This window comes from Podarcis muralis, chromosome 2 (assembly GCF_964188315.1).
Source record: "Podarcis muralis chromosome 2, rPodMur119.hap1.1, whole genome shotgun sequence".
Lineage (NCBI taxonomy): Eukaryota > Metazoa > Chordata > Lepidosauria > Squamata > Lacertidae > Podarcis > Podarcis muralis.
In genome coordinates this window covers 33,204,343-33,224,381 of record NC_135656.1, presented here as the reverse complement: position 1 = coordinate 33,224,381, position 20,039 = coordinate 33,204,343, and the positions used below count along the sequence as shown (strand labels likewise).

General features: G+C 43.3%; 1 protein-coding gene across 3 annotated transcripts in view; it reads left to right on the top strand.

Annotated features, from left to right (window-relative positions):
• ACSF2 (acyl-CoA synthetase family member 2) overlaps positions 1-20,039 on the top strand; it is a 60,720-nt gene that overhangs the window by 8,309 nt on the left and 32,372 nt on the right. The window contains exons 1-9 of one of the 3 annotated variants that reach the window (XM_077924162.1): positions 2,017-2,098; positions 3,512-3,640; positions 10,817-10,870; positions 12,827-12,945; positions 14,969-15,131; positions 15,982-16,077; positions 16,642-16,790; positions 17,859-17,950; positions 19,089-19,165. In XM_077924162.1, coding sequence (XP_077780288.1) covers positions 3,572-3,640; positions 10,817-10,870; positions 12,827-12,945; positions 14,969-15,131; positions 15,982-16,077; positions 16,642-16,790; positions 17,859-17,950; positions 19,089-19,165 — 819 coding nt within the window. In that variant the 5' untranslated portion in view covers positions 2,017-2,098; positions 3,512-3,571. Of the gene's footprint in view, positions 1-2,016; positions 2,099-3,511; positions 3,641-10,816; positions 10,871-12,826; positions 12,946-14,968; positions 15,132-15,981; positions 16,078-16,641; positions 16,791-17,858; positions 17,951-19,088; positions 19,166-20,039 lie in introns of those variants that run through there. The other 2 variants (XM_077924160.1, XM_077924161.1) reach the window with 2 other exon arrangements.

Here is a 20,039-nt window from a genome sequence, read left to right as displayed (position 1 = left end):
CATCAAATTAATTCAAGTTTAATACAAATTTAAAAGGCCCCACTGGCTTGATATTTCACTACTCACCCTTATTTACTGCTCAGTATTGCATACATTTCCAAGTTATACAGTGGTACCTCGCAAGACGAATGCCTCGCAAGACAAAAAACTCGCTAGACGAAAGGGTTTTTTGTTTTTTGAGCTGCTTCGCAAGACGATTTTCCCTATGGGCTTGCTTCGCAAGACGGAAACATCTTGCAAGTTTGTTTCCTTTTTCTTAACACCGTTAATACAGTTGCGACTTGACTTCGAGGAGCAACTCATAGAACGCGGTGTGGTAGCCTTTTTTGAGGTTTTTAAAGACTTTGGTGATTTTTGAAGCTTTTCCAAAACTTTCCCAACACCGTGCTTCGCAAGACGAAAAAAATCGCAAGACGACAAAACTCGCGGAACGAATTAATTTCGTCTTGCGAGGCACCACTGTATTTCAAAAAATGTAACATATTTTAGCATTTTATCCTTATTCCCCCCCCCCCTTCTTTCAAAAATGCAAAGATTTAACAAAAACCAGGTTATATGACTTTGTGGGCGTAATTCAACATAGTGTAAGGGAGATCCTTTTGTCAGTGCAAGCATTTCTGTTGGCCCAACTGAACAATCTCCCCTTTCTAGGGGTGTTTCTGACCCTCCTCCCCAAAAAGGAAAAAACCGAATAGCTGTAAATAAAATAAAATTAAAAAAACCTGTCAGAATAAAAGCTGTCTACAATACCAAACAGCTGCATTTCTAAAAACTCTATCTAGCATGTCTGGAGGGGGACGCGGGTGGCGCTGTGGGTAAAACCTCAGCGCCTAGGACTTGCCGATCGCATGGTCAGCGGTTCGAATCCCCGCGGCGGGATACGCGCCCGTCGTTCGGTCCCAGCGCCTGCCAACCTAGCAGTTCGAAAGCACCTCCGGGTGCAAGTAAATAAATAGGGACCGCTTACCAGCGGGAAGGTAAACGGCGTTCCGTGTGCTGCGCTGGCTCGCCAGATGCAGCTTGTCACGCTGGCCACGTGACCCGGAAGTGTCTGCGGACAGCGCTGGCTCCCGGCCTCTAGAGTGAGATGAGCACACAACCCTAGAGTCTGTCAAGACTGGCCCATACAGGCAGGGGTACCTTTACCTTTACCTAGCATGTCTGGAAGCTGCCTCTGTTGTCCAAAAATACCTTTCCAAAATTCCAGATGTTTTGAGGGTTTGTTGACGGTGGTGAGAAGACCATTCTGCACATGGTCAAAGATAATTGCCTTCATTTTTCACGGTTCTTCGAATTGAATTTTAGAACTGAATATGGCTTTTGGGACTAGGCATTGGTAAAGCTTTTTGTTCAAGGAGAGCACAGAAAATCTCAGGTTGGTCCATTTTAACCCTAAGCAATAATCGGACCCTCATAACCCATATAATTGACAGTTACAATGTCTGGGGCATCTAGGTCTGCCCTTGAGAGCAGTTTGGAATCTTCAGCTGTCCAGAGTGTGCTAGCCTGCTTAGGTAGTATTTGCTTTTTATGAGTTCTACTAGTTGCTAGTTTGCTGCAGAGTTAAATTCAAGACCTTGCCGCTCACCTTTAAAGCCCTTCTGGGCCACGCTGATCCTTGAGCAAGCAACATTTTGTGTGTGAGTTCCTTTCCATTCTTTGAGTTCTGAGGGTGAAAATCTTATGGTAGTTCCTGCAAAATCTTATTTCTCTGGGATGGCCCCCGAGCACTGGAATCATTTACGAAAGTTGATGCAACAAATTCTGGGAAATGGTCCGTTGAAACACGCTGTCAATACCTTTTCTCTCCTTTTTTTATGTTGTAATGCCAGGTTTACCTGACCCTGTTTTAATTTCTCCTAACCATTTATTGTTGTCGTGATTTTATGGGTGCTTTATTTTTTCTTAAGCCGTAAGCTGATTTGAGAGCAGTTGCTGAAAAGCAAGTCTCTAAAGCTGCCTGGAAATAAATAAATAACAAGTATCCTAAAAGTAAGATGGACTTAATTGTTCCAGATGATGATGATCAAAGCTTGGATAAGTTTTCCAGAATGGGACTGAGCAGCTACTGAAAGCATCTGTCTGCAACGCTTTGAAGGTGATCTCATGCATGTTTACTCAGAAATTAGTTCCACTGTACTTTAGTGGGACTTAACTCCCCATTAAATGCATGGGATTTTTGGGTGCAAGGCTCAGACTAGCTAAAGCTTTATAAGCTATTTAGAACTGGGGCTGGGGAGCTGTGGCCCTCCTGATGTCCTGGAACTCCAGTCCCCATCAGGCCCAGCAACTGTGGCCAATTGTTAGAGGGGCTGGGAATTATAGACCAGCAACATCTGAAGTTAGGACATTAATGTTTTAATGCTGCTTGTAGCGCTTTTCATCACACATCAGTTAATCTCAGGTTGTTTTCACTCGTTCTGCTTAGGGCCAATCTAATTGTGATGTAGAAGTGTGTGGGTGCCTTTCTTCCATCTTTCGTTTTCCCCTACAATGGAGCAGAGCAATGATAGTGTCCAGCTAATTTTCACTACTCCACAGCCCTCACCCAAATCCCTCCCTGCTCTCTTACTATTAGGAGGGGGAAACATGCAGGCACAAACCTATGGTAGTTCCCGTATGTTCTGGTCTCTGTGGCTTATGGTAGCTTTGCAGGACCTTTGTATTCTGTATTATCATACATAGTCCTGGTCAGGTACCAACAGGGCAGCTTCTAGCAAACAAAAAAGACATAGAGAGCGGAATATCTACTGCTCTCATGTCACATTTTACCTTGAACCTCTCTTGGGCATGTCAAAATCAGATATGTAAATTTAAACGTGGCTTGTGTCAGTTTTATTAAACAATTCAAGACTTTATCACAAAGTTAAAATAACAATCCAGTACGAAATATGAAATAAAATAATAAAAATGAGGTGGAAACTGTTGATTTGATTGACATCCTATGCCCTTTTTAAATGGGGGGGGGGTTGGGGGGAGGTTATTGGGTTGCTTTTATTTTGATTATGTATTTTGTGGTTTTATATTTTGATTTTATTCTGCGAACCGCCCTGAGACCTCCGGGTATAGGGTGGTATATAAATTCAATAAATAATAATAAAAGTAATACCAAACAAATAAACAAAATCCAGCACTCATAGCCATTACCCTTAAAATAAAATACATTCTTAAGAGACTACACAGTGAATTAAATGGTAGAATCCTATGAGCTTTTAAATCAATTGGTGGCCCTCCAGAAAGGTGAATTTCCTTCAGAACATAGGTGTTTGGTCTGAATGCAACCAACACACCATCTTCTGATTAGGAGGAAACTTGTTTGATGCTCTTTAACCATCTTGCCTTGGGAGATGAACATACCGGCTGCCGCCATATTCCTTTCCTTTAGCTTTTTAGATTCTTCTGTGTCGTCAGTGCACAGAGTGGAGCGTTCATCTCACATTCTCCATCGTTTCCTACCTGCCTAGCTCAATCTGCTGAGACGGGTTTTCTCTCTCTCTCTCCTATTCTCTAGGTAGTACAGGCAGCACAAGGACTTCTGGCCCTTGGTTTGAAAAAGGGTGACCGGCTGGGAATGTGGGGTCCCAACAAGTACGAATGGGTCCTAATGCAATTTGCCACGGCACAAGCAGGAATCATCCTGGTAAGTTCCTCCTGCTTATGAACAGCTAAGAGGCTTGGTGGCTGGTTAAGGAAAAATCCAAGAACTCCCTAGAAGGATGTCATGCTGGGGAAGAGAGCTCGTATATTTAAAGAACACAAGCTTGTATATTTAAAGAACATTCACAATACCATTCAGTATCGACACAAATGCACACACCTTTAAGGTTAGTGTATAAAAGTGTTTGGATTTGGATTTTGGCAGAAAGTAACTACCCTTACTCTATGACTGGGAATCATCTATTTTGTTTGGCTGAAGAATTTTGTAGAATTCAGAAGCTTTTTAAAAAACAACAAACAAATATCCTTTGGTTTAATGAAAGTTGTCTTTTATCTAAGACCCAATAGACTCATCTTGCAGATATTGGCAGAATGGGGAGTTCTTTCTCCTGCACTAGCTGGGGGGGTTTGTGGTGACATCGCACTGCATATTTTGTATTTGTTTTCTGTTTTGGTATCAGTGGAGTACAAGCCAGGAGATGCTTGCCTGGCAGGTGGTATATAAATATTATAAATAAATAAATATTACATTGGGAAACAGTGGCAGCTTGTGTTAGGGAATACTCTCCTGTTTCCACTAAGTGACAATTAATTAAAACGCAAGTGTGGTTTAGGCCCGGTTTGTATTCTTCATTCTCTGAAACCGATACTAGGAGACCTCTGACCTCTCAACACACACAATCACTGTTTAGCAGTACATGGTTAAGAAGCTGTATTGTAGCACCCTGCTTGTGGTTAACGCTTAGCTGGAATGAAATATTCAACGCAGCAATAGAGAAATTAAAATAATTATTTATTTGTCAGACAAATAAATGAGAGGCACAGTGGTATATGGTTACCAAGCTCTGGCCTGGCCTCCTGCCATTATGGCCAGCACTTATATTCCCTTAATCCAGCCCCCTTTGCTCCTCCTTGGGCTGCATCTGTCCAATCAGCCTGGTTGGATTTCCTATTGGCTGCCTGCTATAACCAATCCTAAAAGATACACCCACATCCTCCTGTCCTTATATGGAGCACAAAGAGCTATATATTGTTACATCTATAAATGACAAATAAGTAGTAATATATCTTACATGTGTCTCAACTAGGAATATTAATTACCAGCTCACCTCTTGCCCTCTTCGCCCTATTGCCTTCTAAAACAAATGGTTAATCTTAAATTTTTATCTTAAACATATGTCAAGGATCTTGAGTTTCACATCAACATTGAAAGATCTCCTTCATTTGAGAGTTTCTAAACAAATGTCTGACAGCCATATATCAGGACTGCTTGGATGGCTGCTTGGATGGCGTCTTCTTGTCTGACAGGGGGCTGGGCTCAATGGCCCCTGTGGTCTATTCCAACTCTAGGACTCTATGAAATAAGAATCTAACATCTAAATTTGTTACTTTCTAAATCCTTTGCATAGTTACATTTAAGCCAATATATTTAAGCTAATATATTTCATACATTATCATAGGTAACCTTTTAAAAGAATAAAGCTTCTCAAAGTAGAAGTAGAAAAGGGAACTCAGTAAAAAAACAGCTTTTAAAAGGAACCCCTTCAGTTTACCCCCCCCCTTCAGCCATCTGCTCTCCTCTTTAGCTGTTCCCAATATTTATTGCTCTTTTAACTCTCTCAGTTTAAGAAAGAAACTGCCTTTAAAAAAAGACTTCCCAGAAATGCTTTCTTTCTGCCAGCCAGATGCTTCTCCATTTGGTCTTTAACCTTGGAAAGAAGATCTAGCTCATTTTACTGGGAGGCACATTGGTATAATTTTACTGTTTACTAACTCTTAATTATGTTGGGTCCGTAACCTTGCTCTTTAACTTGTAATTCCAGCTTTTATGACTTTGAGAATTGTTTTCTGCTATAAATCAAAGGGGGGCCCCTTGTCTTAGGAGAATGGCCAAGGTTTTCTCTATAAACAGCTGGCCTTCTTGCCTGGCATGAAACATTTGAAAATCTAAGCCCATTTAATTTAGGAACCTGATCAAATATAAGCCAATATATGCCTTGATTAAAAATGCAGTCTATATTCAGATGCCACATTCCCCCCTTTCAAGCTCAAGGACCTGGCTACAAAGCGTCCTTGATAGCTTGATCTACATCATATTCCTGAGGTAAGGCTCTATATAGTGCCATGATATGAGGTAAAGTTTCATTTGAAATCATCTTGCTAATTGTACTCCTAAAACATGAGATGATACATGGCACCATACATAAAACCATTATCTGAAATGTTAAAGCAACAGGCATTCCCTGTCAAGTTCAAGACTCCACATAGGCCTCCCTGCTTGGCAAGTCATCCAACTGTCGTGCAATAAGTCTCAAACTCTGGGCCGTTGCATTGGTTACAAGTTCCACTACTGCTTGCAATCGAATTATTCTGTTTAGATTATAAATAGGATCCCATGCCCCTTGTATGAGCTCACCAGGATTCCAGGAGGCAGGATCATAATAGGCTATAATGCGCTCTGGTGGCCAATCATCAGTACCGCTCCAACTTTGGGTACTTCCTCCTGCTATATGAGAAATATCAGCGTTTCTTTGTGTTCGCTTAGCTGAACTAGTGGGCAAAATCCACATTAGTGGTAATACCCGTCCCAGGAAACAAGTCCCACTCCATTTGGAAGGGAGTTTCTTGTATGCCCATTCTCCACATATCCACCACAACCATCGGGTCTGAGGTTTTTGGTACGTGGAGTACAGAAGGCGAAATATCAAAAGAGGTAGAGAGTTCACAGTGCAGTATGTTAGATTGCCTTTTTCTGTCACAGTTATGTTCCATACCACTTTCCATGCATGAATAAAAGGAGGTGCACAGGGCAAGGTATTCCGAGTTCGATAGGTAGTACCGTGTGCCCAGGTATGACTATTCTTAAAATAATCCCAAGTATAGTGACAATGAGAAGAGCCTATCATGATAGAATCAGCTGCATCTGATGATTTATGTACACAGAATTCCCCTTGTACAGGTATAACTCGTAATGGTTTAGTTGAGTTCCATCCGTGGAAATTCTGTAATTCTGTTTGGTGTGGTATTTCGCTTACCATACCAATGGCATCTAATGGTATCGGTAATAAGGGCATACCTCCCTCTGAATCATCTGGCCCAAGAGAGCAAACAAGGCAATTGGTCCTATTTGCAACATTGGCTACCATTTCAGCTAAACCTACCCACATATTGTGGTCATGGCGGAATCCATATTTAGCAAATTTGGTCAGATTCAAGGACCCTTCCCCTTCCCAAGGGATCAGGATTAATAATAAAATCATGTTGATGTCTAGCATATGCATTCCTTCCACAAAAGATTACCTTATTGTGATAGCATAAAACTATTAGTCCCAATATAATTCCCCCAGTGACAGAAATGGGGAACCACCAAGACCAAAACATATATCCCGAGGATCCCCAGTGAGTAATATCTCTGATAATTGTTCCACAAGGGGGGGCCAGTCAATTATTGTATAAGAGAATCTTCCCGTTCACAGTCGCTGGTTCAGACGCTCCTCAAGCTTCAGGCGTGCGCAGGTCAGCCAGCTTCCAGGTTGTGGCTGCAGCAGGCCGGTCGTCTAATGTTGCCCGTGACCTAGCCCGTTCCCGGTAGGGCTAGATACAGGGGTTTTTGGAGAGAGTCAGTTTTAAAGGATTAGAGGGGTCACCTTTGCACGTCCAACTGCCTTCGGACTTCTTCAAACGAGAGTGATGAATCCAGGGGGTCACCTCAGCTACCTTCACCGCTGTTGGAGTAGAAAGCAAGACGGTGTAAGGTCTACGCCACTTAGGTGCAAGTGGATCACGTTTTCCACTCTTTCACCCATATGCTATGCCAGCCTGGAGCTGATGAATCGGCTTGGCAATGCTGCACGGCGTGTGCTTGAGGGCCCACCTGTTAAGAAAAAAACAACAACAAACAAACAAACACGGGAGAGAGACAAAAACACGGGAGAGAGATTGCACTTATCCCTGTGTCACATGGTCTCCTATTTGTTTGAGGTCAGTTGGAATATCCTGAACAAAGGAGGGCGGCCTCCCATACAGGAGCTCAAAAGGTGACAACTTAAGTCTTTTTGTGGGTGCGCACCGAACACGAAACAGTGTTATGGGTAACACATCTACCCTCCTGAAACTTTAGACACATTAGTGGGCTTCTGGCATGCCCTGCAAATACCTTGCACAAGCGTCTGGCGGTAGGTGGTAAGTCTGGCCAGGTGAATTGCATTGTTTGGATCCCAATTAGGATCTTCCAAGGGAAAGTTGTCTTGGAGATGACGGTCAATATTATAAATATTTCCCACTCTGGCCTGCTCACGCAAATATATCTGTGCCTTTTCAATTATGTCTCTCCTTTCCTCAGTGGTGAAGAGAGTATTACTATTGAAGTCACCAAGTCCATCATAGCCTGAGGTTTTTCTGCGAAAGATGGGGCGTTTTCCAATTCATCAGACTGTAGTTGTGAATGGAATACATTGCAGGGTCGAAGTTCGAGGTGGCCTTGGTCCAGGTTGCCCATTAACCAGCACAGGCTCCTTAAGTGCATCAAATACTCTTCTGAGAGGGGCTACTACGTGACCTTTTTCTTCACTTTGCTCTAGGGGCCTCAAATCATAGGGGATGGTATTTGTCCCAAGGCGTTCTTTTAGCAGCTTAATACGCCTGGCTGTATTGCTTGCTGACCGATTAAGGTCTCCCTGTAACTTCTGTAATAATTCTCTAGGACTTGGATGTACAGGGGTTTGGGGTAGGCAATCAGTTGCTCCACTAAAAGAGACTGTAGATGGAGTTCTACTGGGACTCACAGGTGGAATAACCACTTCTGCTTGGGCTTCATTATAGGACTCCAATGCCTCCTGAAGATATTTATCATAATCTATCAAGGAATCAAGTTCTATGACTCCACCCCCATTATTCATTCCACTTTCTTGCCTTGGGGTTACAACTGGTGGAGGGTTTGAATTTGTTTGGCAAGATTCCTTTCCTAGCTTTGGCTTTTACAGCCAATAATTTGCATCGTTGGACTTTGCATTCCCTTATCCATGGAGGATTTTTATTTAATGTGCTCAGCCAGGAATCTATATATGAAAATTGTTCTGGGCACCCTCCAGTTTCTTTGGTGATGTTAGACCAAAGTTTGCTTACTAAATTTATATCAAAGGTTCCTTGAAATGGCCATTCAGTATTTTGTTTTGGCCATTCTAGTTCACATAACGTTCTCAAGCGCTCTGGCGTCCTTTTGACTCCATATGCCCCTGAGAAGGCTTTCTTAAAATTATTTCACATACATTCAAGAGGTGTATTTCCCCCCTTTGAACCCCCAACTCCCATTGTATGGCCCTGTGAAGTATCCACTCAGTCACTCACACACACACCTTACTGGGAAACGAAGTAGCACTCACTCCACACTTAGGTCAGCTACACATTGTACTTTCTCACACATGCAATGCGCAAGATACTTCACCCACACTCTACCTCCCAATCTTCCCTTTTCCCTACACCAGATCACCATCTGATGTACCCAGCCACCTAGCGTACTCAGTTCCCCTTTACTGAGACGCAGAAGTTTGATCAGGACTTCTCTTCCTCCCAATTAATTGGAGGGCCAAAACCCTTTAGTGCACTTACCCTTTGGTTGGTTCCGTTTCCCCCCGGTCCGTCGCCGCCAGTGAGCAGGGTATCAGACAGACGAGACTTCTGCGTTCCCCTGGAAAAAATTTTTCCATGCGCGCTGGGTAGGCAGTTTAGAGATCCTCTCTCTTGTACCCTGCTCAGTAGAGCGAAGGGGCTGCGTTCCAGCAGACCACTTATCCGAGTCACGGGAGCACCATAAAATGTAGCACCCTGCTTGTGGTTAACGCTTAGCTGGAATGAAATATTCAACGCAGCAATAGAGAAATTAAAATAATTATTTATTTGTCAGACAAATAAATGAGAGGCACAGTGGTATATGGTTACCAAGCTCTGGCCTGGCCTCCTGCCATTATGGCCAGCACTTATATTCCCTTAATCCAGCCCCCTTTGCTCCTCCTTGGGCTGCATCTGTCCAATCAGCCTGGTTGGATTTCCTATTGGCTGCCTGCTATAACCAATCCTAAAAGATACACCCACATCCTCCTGTCCTTATATGGAGCACAAAGAGCTATATATTGTTACATCTATAAATGACAAATAAGTAGTAATATATCTTACATGTGTCTCAACTAGGAATATTAATTACCAGCTCACCTCTTGCCCTCTTCGCCCTATTGCCTTCTAAAACAAATGGTTAATCTTAAATTTTTATCTTAAACATATGTCAAGGATCTTGAGTTTCACATCAACATTGAAAGATCTCCTTCATTTGAGAGTTTCTAAACAAATGTCTGACAGCCATATATCAGGACTGCTTGGATGGCTGCTTGGATGGCGTCTTCTTGTCTGACAGGGGGCTGGGCTCAATGGCCCCTGTGGTCTATTCCAACTCTAGGACTCTATGAAATAAGAATCTAACATCTAAATTTGTTACTTTCTAAATCCTTTGCATAGTTACATTTAAGCCAATATATTTAAGCTAATATATTTCATACATTATCATAGGTAACCTTTTAAAAGAATAAAGCTTCTCAAAGTAGAAGTAGAAAAGGGAACTCAGTAAAAAAACAGCTTTTAAAAGGAACCCCTTCAGTTTACCCCCCCCCCTTCAGCCATCTGCTCTCCTCTTTAGCTGTTCCCAATATTTATTGCTCTTTTAACTCTCTCAGTTTAAGAAAGAAACTGCCTTTAAAAAAAGACTTCCCAGAAATGCTTTCTTTCTGCCAGCCAGATGCTTCTCCATTTGGTCTTTAACCTTGGAAAGAAGATCTAGCTCATTTTACTGGGAGGCACATTGGTATAATTTTACTGTTTACTAACTCTTAATTATGTTGGGTCCGTAACCTTGCTCTTTAACTTGTAATTCCAGCTTTTATGACTTTGAGAATTGTTTTCTGCTATAAATCAAAGGGGGGCCCCTTGTCTTAGGAGAATGGCCAAGGTTTTCTCTATAAACAGCTGGCCTTCTTGCCTGGCATGAAACATTTGAAAATCTAAGCCCATTTAATTTAGGAACCTGATCAAATATAAGCCAATATATGCCTTGATTAAAAATGCAGTCTATATTCAGATGCCACAGTATCTCTGATTAATTTATCTTTTCCAGGTGTCTGTGAACCCAGCGTATCAATCCCAAGAGCTGGAGTTTGTGGTGAAGAAGGTACGACAAGGCCTGTTGTGGTCAGCACTGCTTGTTTTCATCCACAGCGCTTTCTGAAAATGCTTGAAGCTCTGGGAATGCATTGATTAAGTTAGCAGTTTGATTTGGAGGAAAGTATAGAAAAAGGCAGCCCAAACAATAATTTGGCAATGGCTAATGGGTTTGGAGCTTTGGTTTAGAGGAAAAGCTGACTGAAGAGAATGGGGGCTGTATGTTTTTCTCTCATAATACTGACACGTGCGGTTGTTGAATCAAGTTAATTGGCAGTTGATTGAGGGCAGGCACAAACGAAAAGTCGCCCCCCCCCCCCCAAATCAGAATGAACTGATGGATTTTGTTACTATGAGCTAAGATGACTTTTAAAAAAATATAAGACCAATACCCAGATGCTAAAATTGAGCATTTATGTTCATGGACTGTATTTTCTTATATTATATTTATATCCCATGGTTCCTCCAAGGAGCATACCGTATATGGTTTTTCTTTGTTTTGTTTTTGCTTCTTTCAACATTTCCTAATCAACATAGTCTCCCTCTATGGCAATGATCGCTGACTTAAGCCTTTCAACTTTCTTATCCCTAATAATGAGGGATTAAAGCTATTAAGTGTCTTGTGAAAAAAATTAATCCCTGCCCAGATTAAGAGGCCTCTTGTACTTACCTTTCTGGTTTAGCTTTGGAGCTAAATCATTAAAATACCATGGGAGGTGAAATACAAAAGCTGCAGTAGGTGATTCTACTTCTTGCTTGCTCTCGCTGTGGGAAAAAGTTTGGAAGCAATAAGACAAGCTTATCTGGCACTAGTGGCCTTGCAAAATGCTGTTTTAGCTTGCAAATGTTTCTTGCTTGTTGGTTTGCAGTTCTTACTGCTCCTATTTTTCCTATGTGTTTGTTTCCTTCCTCGTTGGCTGACACTATGAGAACATCTTCGTAATGTTCTTAAGAGTAACTTCCACTGAATTCAGCGGGATGTATTTTCAGTGCTCTTTCAAAGGATCAAGCTTTGAGGCTGCTTTCTGTGCACACTAACTTGGAAATAAGTCTCATTAAGGGCTGGCCCTGCGGTGGCAAAACTCTGAGTATACCTGCCTCAAACGGGCATATGGAATTGACCATCTGCCTGCATTTTGGGCACACAGACTGGATCTCCTTCATTCCAGAAGACATGATTGAGAGGCTCTTGGTGCCCACAGGTCTCCCACAGCATAAGTGCAGTTGTAAAGTGGAGGGTATAAAGATGCCACTGTATTATTAAAAGGAGAAAAGAGTATCCCAGTGAAGTCTTGATAATTTAATTTACTGTTGCAATGCTGCTGGAGCATACAGTAAGGCATTTTATTCTTTGTGTTAACCGTTTTGAGGGTTTTGGAGGTGTTGTTTTTTACAATCAAGTGGTGTATCATTTTTAATAAGTAGATAGGGAGGGGTAAGGTAAAGGTAAAGGGACCCCTGATCATTAGGTCCAGTCGTGGCCGACTCTGGGGTTGCGGTGCTGATCTCGCTTTATTGGCCGAGGGAGCTGGCGTACATCTTCCGGGTCATGTGGGCAGCATGACTAAGCCGCTTCTGGGGAACCAGAGCAGCACATGGAAACGCCGTTTACCTTCCCACTGGAGCGGTACCTCTTTATCTGCTTGCACTTTGATGTGCTTTTGAACTGCTAGGTTGGCAGGAGCAGGGACCGAGCAATGGGAGCTCACCCCGTCGCGGGGATTCGAACTGCTGACCTTCTAATCGGCAAGTCCTAGGCTCTGTGGTTTAACCCACAACGCCACCCACGTCCCTATAGGAAGGGGTAGGGGTACGCAAAAGTTCACCTAGAGCAGTAAAAGACATAACAAAAGCACGCTGGCTGATGCTGAAAAGACTTCTGTGGTTCAAAACACCTGGAATGGCTGCTCTTTTGCACAGGTTGCCTTGTGTCCCATTTGCTTCATCCTTACGTGTATCTCTCTAGGTTGGCTGCAAAGCACTGGTGTTCCCTACACAGTTCAAATCTCAGAAGTACTATGAGATCTTGAAGCAAGTGTGCCCTGAGTTGGAACATTCTAATCCGGGAGCATTACAGAGCAAGAAGTAAGTGTTCACTGAGCATTTGCTCATTAGTCTCGTCCAAGGCCCAGTCTTAAACACTGTTTTCATATTGATAAAGTGCCCAGATAAGTATCCACACGATCAATCAAAGGAGCCACAAGATCAAGAGCGGGAGGGGCTTTCAGATTTTCTATTACATTGGAGCACACCATAAGGGAAACACGATAAGTTTAAGGACCATTTCATTTCTTTCACTTTTTCACCCCTTGTGTCAGGGACTGGACTGAGGAGGAATGGTGGGGACTGGCCCGCCGCCTTCTCCTGAACCTTCCCGAGAACAGGAGGACAGTATAGATTTAGAACAGTGGGTTGCAGAAGGGCATAGTTCAGAGGCTGCAGAGGGAAGAAGCTGGAAAATTTTGGAAGAGGAACAGCAGGAAGAAGAAGCACCAGGGGAGAGACAGCTGACAGACTCAGTGTCTTTAGAAAGCATTCCTGACCCCGCCCCCCCCGCCCCCAGGACCAGGCGTGCATTGAGCGTAGTAGAACAGAGAGCTCAGAGGCAGAAAGCTCAGATGACCTGACGCAGGGAGAGATGTAATGGGGTGGGACTTTACTTGGAGCAACACCATTTTTTTTAGGGAAGACTGCATTCCTTCATCTCTTTCTGTGAATACAGTGGTACCTCGGGTTACATACGCTTCAGGTTACATATGCTTCAGGTTACACACTCCGCTAACCCAGAAATAGTGCTTCAGGTTAAGAACTTTGCTTCAGGATAAGAACAGAAAGGGACATAGTTCAGCGCTTAAAGTACTGTATTTTTCGCTCTATAAGACGCACCAGACCACAAGACGCACCTAGTTTTTGGAGGAGGAAAACAAGAAAAAAAATATTCTGAATCTCAGAAGCCAGAACAGCAAGAGGGATCGCTGCGCGGTGAAAGCAGCAATCCCTCTTGCTGTTCTGGCTTCTGGGATAGCTACGCAGCCTGCATTTGCTCCATAAGACGCACACACATTTCCCCTTACTTTTTAGGAGAGAAAAAGTGAGTCTTATAGAGCAAAAAATACAGTACCTGCTTTGCACGCAGAAGGTTCCAAGTTCAACTGACGGCATCTCCAGGTAGGGCTCAGAAAAGCGCCCTGCCTGAATCCCTGGAGAGCTGCCAATCAGTGTAGACAAGACTGAGCTAGATGGACCAGTGGCCTGGCTCAATATCAGGCAGTTTCCTGTGCATCTTTCTCCACCCCACCTCCCGAGTATTCTGCAAGCAGGATTTGCATCTGCCAGAGTCCTGTGGCTTTTATGCATATATGGTGTCATAAAGCCAAGTGGAATTACTGGTAGACTTAGTGGATTATGGTCTTCATAGCAGAATCCAGGCCAAGCCGCTTTTTGTGTAACCTTTATTGCTGGAACAGAAAAGGTGATTTGCTGTGACATGGGCAGTTCCTGCCAAGGAAGGTTGAGGGGACAATCTATGTGTGTCTGATGCATAGGCATTTGGCATGGATGACCTTTGGAACCACAGCCAGTGTGCTAAAAACTATTTCTCAGTCTCCAAACATTCATGGAAAGATAAGAGACCCGCCAACCCCACGTAGTCCGTTCTGGTCTCTTATCTGTGAATCCAACCTGCCGCCAACTCCACTTTTAGAACATCCTAAAATTCTTTAGCAAGGTCTCTTCAGCACAAAACCACTGTGGCACTGTGTTAATACCATATGAGTCAATTGTGGAACCTGAATAATGAAAACTTTATGAAATTACTCAACCATCAATTTGCTTTTTTTTTTTGTCAGCACAGCAGCCATGGGTGAAATTGAAGCCCGGTTAAATTTAGAGGGATTGTATAAAACAGTTCAGATTATTCATTCATCAAACATCAAGAGTCCATTCATGAATTCCTATTCCCATCTTCCTTCTCAGCTTCTGGGGGCAGGGGAAAATATTGGTCCATATACTGTATCTGGAGCTTATTCCCTGAACTTGTGCTTGTACCGTGGCAAACTATATTCTGCTTTTCCCTGTTACTGAGCACACCTTCCTTTTTTTGTATCAGGTTACCAGAGCTTTCTGTTGTAATCACCTCAGACTCCAAGTTGCCCGGTGCATTCTCAATGAACGATGTGATGCAGGCCGGAGACAGCAGACACAAGAAGCAACTAGAGGAAATACAGAAGACGCTGGACTGCAAAGAGCCTATCAACATCCAGTTCACTTCAGTGAGTACCAAATGTGCTTTTTCTGGTGTTCAAATAATGCAGCCCGCAGTGGTCAGGAAACAGGAATATTCTGTACCAAAGAAGCCAAGATCTGAATCTTAGAATCACTTGTACAGAAATGTCTGCCTACATTTGCAGGAATTTGTTATCTTCTGGGGATTGTGAAAAATAATGGTGTGTTTTTTTTGGGGGGGGAATCCAAAATATTTTGATAATACCTTATAGAAAACAAGGAAAAGCTAGTGTGTATGGTAGTACTGTATTAAGATCAAAAGGATTAGTAACTATGAGAAGGAAGAAGTGGCATAGAAGTTCTAGCTTCCTGACCACTTCCAGTGCCTGTCCAAATTCCATTTCCTTTCTAAATTTTCATGGGTTAGAATAACATAAGAGACCTGTTTGATGAGACCAAAGACCCATCTAGTCTAGCGTCCTGTTTTCTCAGGGGTGAAGCATATGCCAGCAGGCAAGCAGGCAGGCAGGCAGGCAGGCAGGCAGGCAAAGCATACTTTACTTACCATCACACTTTAGAGCAGGAATGGGGAACAAACAGCCCTCCAGATATTGTTGGACTCCCAACTCCCACCAGCCCCAGCCAGCATGAGCAATGGCCAGGGATGATGGATGTTGTAGTCTAACAATATCTAGGGACCCAAGATCAAGAAAGGCTGTTCTGGGCCACAAATGGGGAAGCTAGTGTGTTTCAGCAACATCTGGGGGACCACAGGCTGCCCATCCATGTTATAGCATTTCAGCAATTTATGTATTGCATCTGAAGTCTTGTAATTAGCCCATGACTGTGGGATAGGGTGAGGTCTAAACGAGCTAGTAAAACATCTCTTTCCTTTAGGGAACAACAGGAAGCCCCAAAGGAGCTACCCTTTCTCACCACAACATTGTGAACAATGCATTCCTCATTGGATTAAGACTGAGAGTTCAAGATGGGGTGAGTCATCTCAGTCTATTGGTTAACGTTGAGCATGCAGACACTAACTGTATGGCGCAAAATCGTGTCCCCTAAGTAATGAGTGAGGGCTATTTGTGTGTGTGTGTGTGTGTGTGTGATGGTGGTAATGTAGAATTATACGTCATTGTCCCTCCTAGTTTCTCAGCTTTTCAAGGTCTTTGCTAGAAATTTAATGACTAGTAACTTCATTTTTTTTAAAAAAGGTGCAAGGATCAATACTGTGCATTTGCCACCATATTCTCAATTTCTAGGCCCCCTGTTTATATACTTAAACTGAATGTGGCACATTCATATCCTGTATTAGTTAGAGGTTGTCTAATTCTATGTGAATGTTCTAGACTAAGAGTGGATATTACTTGATGGTTAGAAATTTTAAAGCTACATACACTTTTCTGACAGTCACACATTGTCCCACCCATGCAAATCTCCACCCCAGGCTTCCTGCTGGCATTCCTCTGGTCTCTGTGACAATGAACTGTAAGCAAAGTTAGAGCCAGCACTGGAAGGCAAGTCCACCGCTGTCTTTGTTTGCCTTGACCCTAGAATGCCCGCTGCTGCCTCCCTGTCCCTCTCTACCACTGCCTGGGGTCTGTGGCAGGCTGCGTGCTGATGGCTATTCATGGCGTCTGTCTTGTCTTCCCGTCTCTAAGCTTTGATGCAAAAGCAGCACTGAAGGCCCTGGACCATGAGAAGTAAGAGTCCATCTTAAGCTTAGTTCTAGGAAGAATTAGCTGTCTATTAATACAGGCCACACTGGGGTGTATGGGGTGTTAGGGGAAGAGTAGCACCTCTGGTGGGGGGGTATTGTTGTGCTCCTTCTGGGGAGGTTTGTCCATCTTTGGTCCCCACCCTACACTTTGCTTGCACCTGTGACTCCTAGAAGCTGTCAGCATGGGACAGCAGCCACACCCTGGGAAATGGCTTCGACTGGCTGGCTAAGCCAGGTGAGGGTAGCCGATGAGTCTCAAACTCTTGGTGAGTTAGTGACTTTTCTTGCATTGAAAGATGAGATCTGGTGGATTGACCAATAGTGGCTCCAACATTCAAGAAGGCAGTTTCTGCACGTGGTGTAGAGGGAAGTGAGGGAATGTTATTGGGAGAACACAACGCACACTAAACATTACAGCACACTGCCTTCTTCAGGAGCGAAGAGAATGTGGCAATTCATTTATGTTGCTCTGAAGGAATCACTGTAATTGAAACGGATATATTTTTGCCTCTGAAGAAAGTATATGCAGAAACAGACTGGGCATGTTTGCATTCCACAATAGAATTTCCCCACTTGTAGCATCATTTTGAGCTTTTAAAAAATTGGGTGGTTGGTTAGGGCTGCTATTAAAACAACTGCCCCTCTGATTTTTTTTGGGGGGGGGCACTTTCATGTTTCACAAAAATCTGCTTTTTTTGCTTTGCGCTGACTAAACACTTCACAGCTTGGTGTTGGTTTCATAATGTTGGAAACCCCAATGCCAGGTGCTTGAGGATTTTTCAGGAGCTTCTGGTAACCCATGAAGCTGGGGAGCCATCTTTCATTTGGAGCTAGGCAACGGGGGATAATGCATGCATACAGCATTTGTGCACATTTTGTTTTCTTTGCATTGGAAAAAGAATTCCCCATGGTTCCAAGGAAAGGATTCTTAAGCTTGGAGATAAAGACAAACTTGAGCTTTCATACCTGCAGTCCGAATCAGGTGGAGGAAGCAGTTGCCATGCTCCTGCCTTCGTTTTAGCAACCTGCAATTCTTTGTCTTTATTTGAAGATGTACCCATGTTCACGGCACTCCAACCATGTTCATAGATATGCTAGCTCAGCCTGACTTTGCCAGCTACAACCTTTCAGCTCTTCGGGGCGGTAAGTATAAGAACCCAAATGTAAGCATGTTTAAATGAGGTTTATCAGCCCCACATTTTAAAAAAAATGCTAATGGATGCCTTTTAAATACAAACTTTAAACGGAATCAAATGTATTTGCATCAATTTGCATATACCACAGCCTTCTAATGGTACTGAAATATGTGTTAGATGGCTTGCAATCTACTTTTAAAATATGCTATTGTGGTTACAACAAAATGTTGTCTTTAATATTTTATTTTTTTCATTCCCCATTACAGTAACATGCTTTTTAAAAAGCATGCCTTTAATTCACCATTTAATCATTTCAGGCTTGCCCTCATCTGTTAAAATCAACCCCAGTCAGCATAAGTTCTTAATTATTCGACCAAAGATTGCAGCTTTTGTTTAAACTAATTTCCTTTAAAAATGAGCCAGCTTTCTTCATTTTTAAAGAGGAATTGGCTCATTTCTAGGTGAATGGGGGGGGGGGGGAGGCGCTGCTGCTGTTGCTGGTTGATCTTGCCCATTCCTTCCCCAAACTCAAATATTTTGAGGTAAGTAATCTCATGGGTTTGATCCAGCAGCACAGACATACACCTAGGGACCATTCCTCCCTTCAACTTGGTGACACTTTCAAGAGCAGCAAAATGTTAATAAAAATTATTGGAGTATATTAGTGAATGACTGAATCATGTTATGTTTATCCTCATGCATGAGGAATCCATCAAGCACACCTTCCTTTTTATTGCTTAATAATCTGAAAGTTTGTGGGTTTTTTTTTGCTATTTCTGTTACTGAAATAGCACAAGGTAGACAATACATTGGTTTTCCATTTTTTTAAAAAATACTGCATCCACCAGTGTGTGGCAGCAGAGGCCAGGCAGACTGCAAATATTGAATGGAAGGCATCCCAAACCAAGTATCTGCAAATGAAAATACAAGTATGGAATTACACTCTTTGGATTCACACAAACTATACTCACATGTTTTGGTACTGTCTGCCCTATCAAAATCTCGGCTGATTTGCAAAGCGTCAGGGTTAATAAGGGAATAATAATAATGATGATGATGATGTATGCAGCCGTTGTCATGACTTGGTTTGTAAATTTGCAGTGTCCTTTAGGCAACTTCTCACGGTATGCATTTTTGTCTTTCAGGAGTCATTGCAGGTTCGCCAGTTCCTCCTGAGGTCATGAAGAAGATCATCAACAACATGAACATGCGGGAGATAGTGGTGAGTCACCCTTAATCTTTGGGTTGTGAAGGTTCCTCTGTTGCAGGAGTGGGCAACCTCATCTCAGGGGGTCAAATGCAGTCCTCTGAGCCTCTGTCTCTGACCCTTGGGGACTCTGCCCCAGCCATCCCATCTCCTGGCCACACCTATCGCTGTCACCCTCGCTCTACCTCATCCTGGAATGCTTTTGCCTGGCTGGGATGCCTTCTGGAACCTTGATAATGCCTCTTGTCTGCCTGCATGGAGAGATGGTTGGTGCAGAAGGCTCTGTTTTGTTGCATGGTTGGGATGTATCCTGCTGTGCAAAGGTTAGAGTCATAGATGTTATTTCACCCACTTTTGTTTCTGATCCCACCCACTTTTTTGGCCTCTTGCACTGCCCTCCCTTGGCATGGAAGCCTACCCTTGGAAGGCTGTCCACAAGAAAACATGGTGGTTTGGAGATATATATATATAGCTAGAACATGATTACATGAATTTTCATTTCGAAAATTCCCATTGAATATGGAAATTGACATGGCTGAATTGGGAACTAAAGGTGTAAGGGACCCCTGACCATTAGGTCCAGTCGTGACCCACTCTGGGGTTGCGGTGCTCATCTCGCTTTATTGGCAAAGGGAGCCGGTGTGCAGCTTCCGGGTCACATTACCAGCATGACTAAGCCACTTCTGGTGAACCAGAGCAGCGCACGGAAATGCCGTTTACCTTCCCGCCGGAGCAGTACCTATTTATCTCCTTGCACTTTGACGTGGTTTTGAACTGCTAGGTTGGAAGGAGCAGGGACCGAGCAACGGGAGCTCACCCTGCCGCGGGGATTCGAACCGCTGACCTTCTGATCGGCAAGCCCTAGGCTCTGTGGTTTAACCCACAGCGC